The sequence below is a fragment of the Telmatherina bonti genome (genome assembly GCF_933228915.1).
Source record: "Telmatherina bonti genome assembly, chromosome: 24".
NCBI lineage: Eukaryota > Metazoa > Chordata > Actinopteri > Atheriniformes > Telmatherinidae > Telmatherina > Telmatherina bonti.
In genome coordinates this window covers 5909652-5923788 of record NC_136633.1, presented here as the reverse complement: position 1 = coordinate 5923788, position 14137 = coordinate 5909652, and the positions used below count along the sequence as shown (strand labels likewise).

General features: G+C 42.7%; 1 protein-coding gene across 2 annotated transcripts in view; it reads right to left on the bottom strand.

The window, feature by feature from the left end:
* Nucleotides 1-12988, bottom strand: part of cd247 (CD247 molecule) — a 23649-nt gene extending 10661 nt beyond the window's left edge. For both annotated transcript variants that reach the window (XM_079263693.1, XM_079263694.1), the window contains exon 1: nucleotides 12917-12988. In XM_079263693.1, the coding sequence (XP_079119819.1) occupies nucleotides 12917-12977 (61 nt within the window). In that variant the 5' untranslated portion in view covers nucleotides 12978-12988. The remainder of the gene's footprint in view (nucleotides 1-12916) is intronic.
* Nucleotides 12989-14137: the final 1149 nt, after the last annotated feature.

The following is a 14137-nucleotide window of genomic DNA, read 5'->3' as shown; positions in this document are numbered from 1 at the left end:
TCTGGGTATGGGACTGGGTCTGGGACTGGGTCTGGGACTGGGACTGGAACTGGGACTGGGTCTGGGACTGGGACTGGGACTGGGACTGGGTCTGGGTCTGGGACTGGGACTGGGTCTGGGTCTGGGTCTGGGTCTGGGTCTGGGACTGGGTCTGGGACTGGGTCTGGGACTGGGACTGGGTCTGGGACTGGGTCTGGATCTGGGACTGGGACTGGGACTGGGTCTGGGACTGGGTATGGGACTGGGTCTGGGTCTGGGACTGGGTCTGGGACTGGGTCTGGATCTGGGACTGGGACTGGGACTGGGTCTGGGACTGGGTATGGGACTGGGTCTGGGACTGGGACTGGGTCTGGGTCTGGGTCTGGGACTGGGACTGGGACTGGGACTGGGTCTGGGTCTGGGACTGGGACTGGGACTGGGTCTGGGTCTGGGTCTGGGTATGGGACTGGGTCTGGGACTGGGACTGGGACTGGGTCTGGGTCTGGGTCTGGGTCTGGGACTGGGTCTGGGTCTGGGTATGGGACTGGGACTGGGACTGGGTCTGGGACTGGGACTGGGACTGGGACTGGGTCTGGGTCTGGGTCTGGGTCTGGGTATGGGACTGGGACTGGGACTGGGTCTGGGACTGGGACTGGGACTGGGACTGGGTCTGGGTCCCGACACCAGCGTCCTGCGTGTTGTCATGGCAACGCGGGTGTGAATCTGGCGTATTCTGGGCCGTGGTGGAACATCTGGTCAGATAAAAGGTAACGATGAGAAGCGAGCGGCGGCAGTTTGTGGTCGAGGTTTAATCTGATGACCGTTTCCATGGGAACATGGTATAAACCTGTTTCACATACATGTCGTCCCGACAACACGCTTCACTGTTTCACTGCAGCTTAGTCTCCATAAACGCAGATTCTCTCTGAAACTTTTACATATTAATCCAAGAAAATGCAGATTTTTCTGTAAATCCGTTCCACAATTTAGTATTTAATGCAAGAGATGCGATAAGTCAGGATTAAACATGTCGCTGTTTTAGCTTCACATGAAAGCTGCTTTATCAAACAGATCATCTGATTAAGCAGGACCTGCGAGCCGTCAGGTACAAGTTTCTCTACAACAAACTGATCTTTAGCTTATTTAGTGAGTTTACTGTCGTCGTGTTACAAAAGCTTTCAGGCAGAATAAATATAAAGGAATCATTTTAAAGTTTTTAAATCTAAAATTGTATTTGGGTTAAAAAATGAGTCACTATCATTTTAATGTATCTGCTGTCGATCAGACCAAATGTTTTTATCATATTTAAAGTTTTAGCCATAAAAATGTAAATTTCTTTTCTGTTCACATAAAAAATCTTCACTAAAACTTAACAAGTAACTAAACGTGTTGATGTAATGATTTTGTCTCTTTACGTTTAAATGTGTTTAGAGCGTTTAACATGAACGGGTACAAAGTTAAAGGAAAATAAAGAAAACTTTTCGTCAACCATCATCAGAAGGAAGAAGAATCGAAGGGAACTCAGTTTTTATTTTGTGCTGGGATATTTTATCCCAGTTTCTTATCTAGTCATGTACAAAAACAAATAAATAAACAAGAAAAAAATAGATAGATAAATGAAAAAAAATAAATAAATAAATTGGTAGATAAATAAATGAATAAATAGAAAAATAAATTAATTAATAAAAGTCGTTAAAAAATTCTGCCTGAATTTGGAAACTTCTATCAGGGTTTCTATTTATTAAATAAAACTTATTTTCATAATGATGTGATGTGTGTATTTTGTTGTTCTTTATATTTATTCAATAAATTCCATAAATCTTGAATCTCCATGTCTTTTTCTTTTATTAATAATTAAAATAATTGCTGTTTTAATGCCAGGTAATGAGTATAACTGCAATCCAACATCACAATTTAAGACAGAAAATAAAAATACTTAAATATAAATTTCCTATTCAACACTAAAACTATTTACAAAACAGTTTTCCTTGTTTTGTTATTTATTTTGTCCTTTATCTTTCATCTGATATTACCTTATATTAATATTTGACCTGCTCACTTTGCTCGACAGAAACTGCTCAATAACATATAATATTAAAGTAATTTAGCTGCTATAACAGTAAACTGATTTACTTTATATTTGATAAAACTGCATCTTCTACATGTTTTATTTCTCATCTGGGTCTTTTGTAGGATTTTCGTGATGAAGATGAAGAACATCAGTCAGCTGGCTGCACGGTCGCTTGGCCTCGCTGGTCACGGCATCAGAGGACCCGCACATCGATGGACGACGTTTTTAACCTACTGAAACCTGCAGCCGCCTTTTATTTCTGTTTCATTGTTTAATCTCTCTGATATTTTAGGATTTGAGGATAAAAACATTAAAAAAAAATTTTAATGAGTTTATTATTCACTGAGCTGGTTAGATTTAATTCATTCGTTCATTCTTTGTACCAGTAAGCCCAGTTAAGGCGGGCAAACTGGAGTCCATCCCAGCAATCCCATGATGGGATGGATAGGTCACCAGTCCATCACAGCTAGCTGGATTTAGGTTTATGAATTTACTGTGTATTGTTGATCACACTAAGCAGCATTACGTCTGCTGTGTTTTCTACAGATGAAAAACTGAATGCAGCACGGAGGAGGTGTTTCCACTGAAACAGCATTAGAATAAATTAGACTGAAACCGAGCCGCTGTAAACACAGAGGGAAAGAAAACTGCAGTATTTTATATCAGACCAACCCCTGACTCATCACTTTCTGGTTTCCAGTCATTATTTTGCAGAATTTTCCATCCAGGAGAGTCCTTGAACGCAACACATCTCTTGCCTTTTCAAACACAACATCACAAAACCAAGAAATGAAAACATAATTGTCAACATTTACAGTAAAGCAAGCAGCATGGAGGTGGAAACCAGTTTTACCTTGACGTCAGTGTTTGGATGTGCGATAGCAGCAGAGATCTGCGTATCTTCATCGCATTATTTCACCAGGCAGCGTTTAAAGTCTGATCAGAGTGTTGTGGAGTGGAAACAAAACGGCTCATTTTAGAGCCTATTACTCTGTTTACCACCTGTTCAGATATCTACATCTTCAGAGGTTCACAGAACAGCAACAGTTTCCTGAATGAAAGTGTAGAAATAACCAGAATTCCTCCTGCTGCGCTGTCGGCTAGACGCTACAGTACTCCACCACGCCACTGCTAGATTTAATGTTCTTACAAACACTCATTTAAAACACTTACAAAACATTTCTGATAAAAACCACGAAGCTTGTCAGAGTGGATGCAAGACATATGTGTGTCCTCCTGTCTTCTTACTTTGACAGGGCATCTATTCAGGATAAAAACACATCTGGAAGATGGCACCTAGTGATAACCTGCTACGTGAATACTTCTGACACCTGGAGCAGCGTGGAGGTATAAACCCCGGTATGATCTGTACCAGTAACAGATGAAGAAGTGGCTAAAATCCAGAGAAGCCTGGACTGAAAGACGTGCGAAGAAGTTCTGATCATGGCTGTACAGAAGCAGGAACTGAGTATGAGAACAACAGACCCTGTGGTCTACCACACCGGACAGGACCCCAGGTGTTAACTGTGTAGAGAGGTCTCTGAGACAGCCCAGCACAACGCAGCAGGATGAAACCTGCAGGCAGGTTCAGCGTGTATGAGGCACCGTGGCGAGGTGATGGAACGTGTGTGAACAGTTCAGGCTGGAAGCCGCAGGTGCTAGATGTTCCAGATCCAGGCTAATAAACTGGTGATGGTTGACCAACTGGACATTGTGGTGGTTGATGAGTTGTAACCGGTGCTGTTGAAGGCTGACTTTCAGCAGGTCGCTGTGAGGTAGTTGGTCTGTTACCCACAAACCCCTGACCCAGAATCAGGCCGTCTGTGATTTAGCACCTGCAAACATGCTGTGAATGAAATGAGGGATACCCATCCTTTAACCAACCTGCATCACCAACAACCCTCCACACGGCCGGAGCCGGGTTTCCAAGACCAACCAAAAACCATGGGCTCTTTATGTCGTCATGTCCAGGCCGGAACCTGACTTTAGCTGCATTTCTATTGCTGTTTTTCACAAAATAAAGGTTGCATTGAAATGTTGACAAACTACGACTTCACGGGTGTTTCTGATTAATCGTGGTTAGTGCATAAGCTGCAGTTCCTTTGCAGTTTTGCCAGGTAGCCATGCAGCCAGGTAACCATGCAGGCAGGTAGCCATGCAGCCAGGTAACCATGCAGGCAGGTAGCCATGCAGCCAGGTAACCATGCAGGCAGGTAGCCATGCAGCCAGGTAACCATGCAGACAAGTAGCCATGCAGCCAGGTAACCATGCAGGCAGGTAGCCATGCAGCCAGGTAACCATGCAGGCAGGTAGCCATGCAGCCAGGTAACCATGCAGGCAGGTAGCCATGCAGCCAGGTAACCATGCAGGCAGGTAGCCATGCAGGCAAGTAGCCATGCAGCCAGGTAACCATGCAGACAAGTAGCCATGCAGGCAAGTAGCCATGCAGCCAGGTAACCATGCAGCCAGGTAGCCATGCAGGCAGGTAGCCATGCAGGCAAGTAGCCATGCAGCCAGGTAACCATGCAGACAAGTAGCCATGCAGGCAAGTAGCCATGCAGCCAGGTAACCATGCAGCCAGGTAGCCATGCAGGCAGGTAGCCATGCAGGCAAGTAGCCATGCAGCCAGGTAACCATGCAGCCAGGTAGCCATGCAGGCAGGTAGCCATGTAGGCAAGTAGCCATGCAGCCAGGTAACCATGCAGCCAGGTAGCCATGCAGCCAGGTAGCCATGCAGGCAAGTAGCCATGCAGCCAGGTAGCCATGCAGCCAGGTAGCCATGCAGCCAGGTAACCATGCAGCCAGGTAGCCATGCAGCCAGGTAGCCATGCAGGCAAGTAACCATGCAGACAAGTAACCATGCAGGCAAGTAACCATGCAGGCAAGTAACCATGCAGGCAGGTAGCCATGCAGACAAGTAACCATGCAGGCAAGTAGCCATGCAGACAAGTAACCATGCAGGCAAGTAACCATGCAGACAAGTAACCATGCAGGCAAGTAACCATGCAGACAAGTAACCATGCAGGCAAGTAACCATGCAGACAAGTAACCATGCAGGCAAGTAGCCATGCAGACAAGTAACCATGCAGGCAAGTAGCCATGCAGCCAGGTAACCATGCAGCCAGGTAACCATGCAGACAAGTAACCATGCAGGCAAGTAACCATGCAGGCAAGTAGCCATGCAGCCAGGTAGCCATGCAGGCAAGTAGCCATGCAGACAAGTAGCCATGCAGCCAGGTAGCCATGCAGGCAAGTAGCCATGCAGACAAGTAGCCATGCAGCCAGGTAGCCATGCAGACAAGTAGCCATGCAGGCAAGTAACCATGCAGGCAAGTAGCCATGCAGGCAAGTAGCCATGCAGCCAGGTAGCCATGCAGGCAAGTAGCCATGCAGACAAGTAGCCATGCAGCCAGGTAGCCATGCAGGCAAGTAGCCATGCAGACAAGTAGCCATGCAGCCAGGTAGCCATGCAGGCAAGTAGCCATGCAGACAAGTAGCCATGCAGCCAGGTAGCCATGCAGGCAGGTAGCCATGCAGACAAGTAGCCATGCAGCCAGGTAGCCATGCAGGCAAGTAGCCATGCAGACAAGTAGCCATGCAGCCAGGTAGCCATGCAGACAAGTAGCCATGCAGACAAGTAGCCATGCAGCCAGGTAGCCATGCAGCCAGGTAACCATGCAGGCAAGTAACCATGCAGGCAAGTAACCATGCAGGCAAGTAGCCATGCAGCCAGGTAGCCATGCAGCCAGGTAGCCATGCAGGCAGGTAGCCATGCAGACAAGTAGCCATGCAGCCAGGTAGCCATGCAGGCAAGTAGCCATGCAGACAAGTAGCCATGCAGCCAGGTAGCCATGCAGACAAGTAGCCATGCAGACAAGTAGCCATGCAGCCAGGTAACCATGCAGGCAAGTAACCATGCAGCCAGGTAGCCATGCAGCCAGGTAGCCATGCAGGCAAGTAGCCATGCAGACAAGTAGCCATGCAGCCAGGTAGCCATGCAGGCAAGTAGCCATGCAGACAAGTAGCCATGCAGACAAGTAGCCATGCAGCCAGGTAGCCATGCAGACAAGTAGCCATGCAGACAAGTAGCCATGCAGGCAAGTAGCCATGCAGCCAGGTAGCCATGCAGGCAAGTAGCCATGCAGACAAGTAGCCATGCAGCCAGGTAGCCATGCAGGCAAGTAGCCATGCAGACAAGTAGCCATGCAGCCAGGTAGCCATGCAGACAAGTAGCCATGCAGGCAAGTAACCATGCAGGCAAGTAGCCATGCAGCCAGGTAGCCATGCAGCCAGGTAGCCATGCATAAGTGTTTCCATCACACGTTTACCATATACTTCCATATGGACACATCTGAAAAACCTTCTTGACATTATAAAAACTTATTTTGCAATATTTGAGGTTTTTTTCCATTACGTCTCACACTGGACAGTATTAGTGTCATAACAACACATCATCACCATGGAGATATCCTGAATGACAGCAACATCAAGAAGATGTGAGAACTGAAGCCAGAAAAATACCAAGAGGGAAGCGAATGGGAGCAGTCGGGGTCATGACCGCCGAACTGGGAAATCCTAGGTATACCATCAGAGATCTCTTTCCAGAGGAGAACAGAGTACCACTAGGATACTACCTATGACTCTGGTAGAGGAGCCGAGCTTGAGCTACGTTTCCAGTGCACCTAAATATCGGAAACACCTTCATTACAAAATAAGTCTGAAATGTCACTAAAAGGTTTTTATGCTCGCTTGAAGTGGTTTTTCAGACATTTAAAATGGAAACATTTTGCAACAGTGTAATGATAAAACTTTTGCGTTTACGTGTGCCTGGACGTGACGTGGGGGGTCATGGCCAGTTAATTTCCAGTAAAGACGGTGCGGTGTGGAACAAACAACAGTGATTTCCAGAGCTTTAGAAAAGAAAACGAGGGAGAAAAGCTTTTCAAAGTCGTAGCAAAGTCCCCACAGCAAGTAGAAACCCTCACAATAACGCTACGTGGCGACATTGCATGAGCTGCAATTCTCGCAGAATCTCGTCACCCAAACAAGATTTTACAAGAACCAAGGCTAGTGGGCCAAACATTGTTCAATGGAAACACCTGCAAATCCCTGTTGTTGTTTTTCAAAACTTAAAAATATCGCTTTTATTTTACTAAATAATGTAAACGCAGCTACTGATACAAAGTATTTCCAGTGAAATGGACCTTTATTACCAAATTAACGAATGATTTATCTGTCGGATAAACCTTGTCAGTGTATGATCACACTGACAAGGTTTTCACTGTGAAGAAAAACACCAAGGTCACCTGGACGTGCAGCTCTGACACCAGTTTCAGTCTGATGTTGAGACAACTGGAGATATGATAGTTTAATAAGACGGAGACGATGATGGACACGTACAGGCCGGATGGACATTCAAACTCCTTCAGTCTGTAAAGTTTGGTTCCAATAACCGCAATGGAAACTAAAACCAAACATCTGATGTTCATGATCTCAACGTGTCTGATCTGCTACAAACATCTGATATGATGAAACACATCCATTAATCATTAACTAACTTCCTGTCATGTGATGCAGCGTGAAGCCTGACAGCTCAGATCCAAAGACGGAAACGAGTTCTGAGAGTCAAACAGGAACTGAACAGGGTTTAGACCCACTTCCTGTCACAGTTTGGGGTTCACAGTTCAGCTGAGTCTCGACTCTTGTCTGAATATTTAATCAGTTTTATCTGATTCCACAGAAAAACTCATGTTTCAGTCCAGTTCCTGAACCGGACCACCAGTCCAGCATGAAAAGGCTCCAAGAGATGGAACGTAGATCTCCAGTCCTCACCAAGACCAGAACGTGGATCGTAGATCTCCAGTCCTCACCAAGACCAGAACGTGGACCGCAGAACTCCAGTCCTCACAAAGACCAGAACGTGGACCGCAGATCTCCAGTCCTCACCAAGACCAGAACGTGGATCGTAGATCTCCAGTCCTCACAAAGACCAGAACGTGGATCGTAGATCTCCAGTCCTCACAAAGACCAGAACGTGGATCGTAGATCTCCAGTCCTCACAAAGACCAGAACGTGGATCGTAGATCTCCAGTCCTCACCAAGACCAGAACGTGGATCGTAGATCTCCAGTCCTCACAAAGACCAGAACGTGGATCGTAGATCTCCAGTCCTCACAAAGACCAGAACGTGGATCGTAGATCTCCAGTCCTCACAAAGACCAGAACGTGGATCGTAGATCTCCAGTCCTCACCAAGACCAGAACGTGGATCGTAGATCTCCAGTCCTCAGATCATGACATGGGGTCTATAAATCCAGCATTAATTTCCTCATCAAAGCCTAAAACTACACCAGCTTTTAAACACTCATATGAGACCACACGACGCCCTCACCCCTCTCCTCACACCGTCTCACCCGCAGCATAGCTTCCACCCTCCTCTCTGTTTTTACATCATGGTATGATTCTATATCCTCACATGTGATTGGCCGACTGGCCATGTGGGCATATCAGAACAAAGCACTACCTCGGGAAGAGCGAGGCTTAGCACCGAGAACTAACCAGCCAAAGGAAAAGAGAAAATGGGAGCCGACTCTTATTGACTCTTTTGATTCACTACAAAGAATCGGTCCTCAGAGCCGGCTCTTTGGACCGTGACACATCGCCAGAGGGAATGTTGTAGAGTGGCGAATGAGGTCCCAGAGGCGCTCGTCAAAACTACCTGCCATCGTGTTTGCCTTCAATCTTGCCTTCGTGCTCGTCTTCGCAGGCAGGTTGATGTTACAACTCGCACATGCGACACGTTACCTCACGTTGATGTGAGCGGCCTGCGTGGAAAATGGACACTTAAGACTTGGGCGCCATGGCGACATGCAGATACATGTTTACAGACATAACAGAAGAGTTCAGACTGGGATGAAGAGTTTTATCTCCTTGGAGGAGGACAAACGGTTCCTGAATCAGACTTTATAACGAAACAAGCAACGAAAAGCATTTCAAGCAACTCTGAAGTTTAAACATATAATTAGTTTAATGTTGGGAACTATATCTGTTGACATTTTGGGTTATCGTGGCGTCCTGATGCAGAGATAAGTCGGAGCAGCTTCACAACATTTATCTGCATCTCCTCTCAGATTGTAGAAGATGAACACTTTATCTAAAGGCAGCAGGGAGGGTTTTAATGCTTCTGGTTCAGCTTGAGAAAACCCGGTTTGAATGTTTCTGTGGTTTCTCAGTTGGCAGTTTACCCCCCAACACCTGAGGCTGAATCCAGGACGCCTCGCTGCTCGCTGTCAGCGTGCAAAGGCTTCTTCACATCTCTGCACCACATCACCTCTCTCCAACCTCCATCTTTTATCAAACATGGCTGACAAACAACCACCAAAACATGACTGAAAGTTTCCTCGGCAGCTTTCTGCTCGCATGTCTGAAGGTTCCCCGGACTCTGCAGCATCACCGCCCCTCACATTGTCCCCTCCGAAGGGAAACGTGAAGACAAACGGCGTCATGCGCACCGAAAAACAGTCGTTTTTTTAATGAATTTGATGAGTGGCGTCTCAGAAATCTCTGAACTAAAATTCTTCTTCATCAGAGAAAATGTTCACACGTTTTAATAAAATTTAATCTGCACAATAACGAAGAATTAATCCTGAAAATGTTTCATTTAGTTTTCATTTCTGCTGTGTGCCATCTTCCCCAGTTCCTCACCAGTAACACCAGTACATCTTTACTGTCACCTAAAAGTCTTCTAACTTTGAGTCGCAGACGCCAAAACCGACTCAAAGGGTTCAAATCTAGTCAGGATCCTCTCAGGAAGTGGAAATAAAACCTAATAATGATGATAAACTTTACACATCTTTTTATTTATAAATACCCTGATTTAAGGTTTTTACTATTTGAACATTTTTTATGAATAAAATTTAAATGAAAGAAGAAAGAATTTTTACTCGGGATGAAAGCGGTCAAACGTTCTGGACGTGTCCAATGTTGGGTCATTACATTCTTTTATTTTGAAAGGTTGCATAGCTTTGAATAAAAATTAGATTACACATATTTTTCTGATCAATCAGATGAATTATTTTATGTTGTTTGGATGAAATTTTCCATATTTTCAGTCTCATAAACTGAAGTTTCTTTAACTTCTATTAATATAATCCTTGTTTCTTCGTCAACTTAAAATGAAATAAAAAATACTTTATTAATCCCCAAAGAGAAATTTAATAATCACCACTATTATTAATCACTATAATCATTTGTTATAATTATGATTATTATATATTTAGGATTAATTGTTATTAATGTGAGCTGAGAATCCAGGAAGATGAAACAGGTTTGAACTTGTCTTGTTTTACAGCTTCATTAACAAACCAACATAAAACTGGTAGAAATCCTCCACTAATAACAGATCATCTGACTGGAACAATGAAAACGTTCCTAAACCATCGCAGCTCAGTATTCAGAGTTTTGACTAAAAAACAGATATTTTAGCAGTCCTGGTTTTTATGTTTCATAGTGTGCTGCTGTGTTTTAACGACAGAAGTGATAAAAATGCGTCTGCGAGGAGCTGAAAACATTTAGCCATGACGTTACAGGACCTGACTGAGGATCGCTACGTACGCAGTAAAATAAATAAAATGATTTTTATTCAGATATTCTGAAAATAAACAGGTTAAAGTGTGAAAAATGACGGATTCAGACATTTTAATCTCCAGTTCTGCTTCGTTTGTTTAACTAAAACGTCACACATCAGAAAAATAAACAAACAGGTTCGTTACATGACCAGAACTGCTCCATACTGGTTTATACTGGTTTCCAGAAAAACCTCTGCTGGTTTTAACTGGAATTTAATCTCTTATAGATTACGTATCAGTTTGGGTTTTAACTGGTTTCTATAAACTGGTATTCTGTGTCATTCTGACCCTCTGTCCTGGTTTCTGTTAGTTCTAACTGGTTTGTTTGACGCTGTCCTTACTGGTAATTGATCAGTTCCAACATCTGATTGGCTTGTGTGGACCACATGAGGCCCAGAAGCAGGAGCTGGAACTGGGAACTGGGAGCAGGTGGACCAGATGTGGACCATGACCTTTACTGAGGACCATGTAAACTGGACTTGATCTCAGGTTCTGATGACGAAATGAACTGGTTGTAATTATAATTTCTATTCAGGACGTCTGGTGGTTTAAACTGGTTTCAAGGCGTCTAAACTGGTTTTCTGGTTTCAACAGCTGTTTATACTGGAATTTAACACTAAAACACAGATCAGTTCTGTTTTCTTGATAAATGTATAAATATGATCCCTCTTTGTCCAGCAGACTGGACTAAAGTCCAGTTTTAATAAAGAATAAAAACACATTTGTGTTAGTGTATTTTAAACTGGTCTGAACTGGAATTCAGTTCCTTTGATACTGGTTGCTTTCAGCACATCTCTACTGCAAAGATTTACAGACGATTTAAGAGTTTGTTTGTTTTTGTTAACAGATAAAATTAATATTCAGTGTTTGAAGGTTTTAGTCATTTTTATTTAGTAAATTTGGTATTTCTGCTTTAATAACAACGTGATTAAAACTGGTGACAAAACATATTGAGAGCTTTTGCTTCCAGAAGTATTTAATAGTTCGTAAGTAGTTATAGTTAGTTATGAACATATAGGTAGTTAGAAACTATTAACTAAGTAATAAGTCAAAAAATGCCCTGAATGTTTATAACTAAGAGGATTTATGTTGTTTTAACACCTTCAGCTTTATTTACCTGCAAATAATCTTCTAAATATATCATTTTTAAATTACACTGTAGTACTAGTAGTAGTAGAAGTAGTAACAGTACTGCTACTAGTAGTAGTAAAGTAGCACTGTTCTGTCCAGAACAACTGGTGTTTTTCAGGATAAATACAACTTTGTTAACTTCTTTTCTCTTCCAGCTGGTGACGCAGATTCTTCATGGTGAAACCTAAAAGTCGTTAACAAAAGTCCGACACATGGAAAACGTGTGTCTGCTTTCAGCAGAAGTTTTCGTAGCTGGAAAACATGAAGTCGCATTTTAACGTTTACGATGTTTGTGTGGATTTTCCTGCTGCTTTCATTGTTTAGGAATAAAATGTCTGCAGGACATGAATAAATAAATGTTCTGTTATATTATTAGTAGAGGCAGAAACAGAGTGCTTTATATTCTGTTATATTATTAACTGAGGGCTTTGTGCTTCTTGTGTTTTGATGCTAATCCACATTTATAGATTGGGGCGCTAATCATTTGCTAGCTAACCAGCTAACTGTGACCGTTGCTATAAAAGTTAGCAGGTTAGCTGAAAGAGATCGCCGCTGCTGAAAACGTCGTGAGTCTGATGGAGAAAGAAATGAAACGTTAACTAAAGAAATTCTGTCAGCGTTGTTTTTAGTTCAGCTCCGACCGACATGAACAGGACCTCAAATATGGCCGCTGCAAGCTTCACTCATAACCATCATTTTCTTTCTTACTTTCCTTCTTTATTTAAATTTTTTGGCTTAAATTTGTAGTTTTTCACTTCATGAATTTCTTCCCATATGATTAAATAATTTTAATGTTGGATGTTTTAAAACTACACGACTTTAAAAACCTTGTTTGACTGATTTTTACATATTTTTGGCGACAAGTCGGTGAAGAAAACTTAAAGATGTTTCATTGCATTTTAAACTCTCCTTCCCTGCATTTTTATCAGTAGATGCATATTTGTGAAGTTTTAATGTAGTTCGATTAGGAGTTTTATATTTCAGAACAAACTAAATATAGATTATAATCAGAACAAACATGAATATTAATGTTGGTTCTGAGTAGTTTTATGTTGTTCAGTCTGGTTGTGAAAAGTCTTCATGCTGTGAAAATGAATTTTCAAGTCTTACCGGCTGAGGGAAGCACCGAGGCGAGGACCAGCAGGCCAGTTAACCGCTTGTGGAGTCCCATCCCAGACCAGTTTCCCCAGAACACACGAAGACTCTTCAGACTGGTTGGAGCAACAAAGTGAGAGCAGAGAATATTGTGTCTTCCTTTGTAGTGTTGAAACGAAGCAGGAAGTGGTGAGGAGCTGCTATGGCAGGCGACACACTGATTAAAGCTTTCTCCCACACATGAACACACACGGAAACACAGAGTTTAGCGTCTACAGTGTCTTTGTTTCGCTGTTTTCATGTTTACTGAGAACAAATCTTACAAATCTCTCCTGTTTTTCTTCACTCGCGTGCTTATTTATCACTGTTTTACCAGGTTTTTATTTAATATGATACGATCTATGTCAAATATTATACTGTATCTCAGAAAACTATTAACTACCTACAGCTGTGCTCACATGTCTTCATCTCCTTTCATTACAGAAAGGCTGAATTTACAACAGTCACTCAAATAACTGGAGACTTAAAAAAGGAACAATAGCTAAAAGTTTGCTCAAATATAATTTAGTAATATAAGACACAGTTTTTTCATTTAATTGAGTTGAAGAAAGAAAAAAAACAAACAAACAAACAAATGTGTCCTGGACAAATGAGAGACTTTTCTGTTGAACAGTGGGACAAAATACCTGTCAACAGGTGCAGAAGTCTGACTGAGAGGAACAGAAAACACCTGACTGGAGCGGAAACATTAAAGCATTGTTCTACTAAATATTACTTTATGACTGATGGAATATGTAGTAAATTATCTTATTTGTTTGCTTTTTAAAAAAAATATTTCTATTGAACCAGAATTAGAAAATATGATTTTCATGAAATTTTTATTTAATATGACTTTAGTCGATTTCAGCTTATTTACAGTCAGCTGTTTTTTTCTTCTTTAATGAATAAATATGAACACAACTGTATACAGAAAATAAATATGTTGATACAACAAGACCAGCAGTTTTTTGTCTTTAGAAGACGAAGGAAAGTAAATGTTTCTGTGTCCATGTCTCTACATTCCTTCTGTCGTTTTATTAGACGTTAAATCATTTTAATAACCAGTCCTCTGAATTCCCATCATCATCTCTGGAAGAGTATTTTCCACCTTCTTCAGCTCTGTTTGCATCTTGTTTACCGTCCAACGCCCACATTCACCCAACATTCAGGCAGTTTTCTACATAAAACGTACCTGAT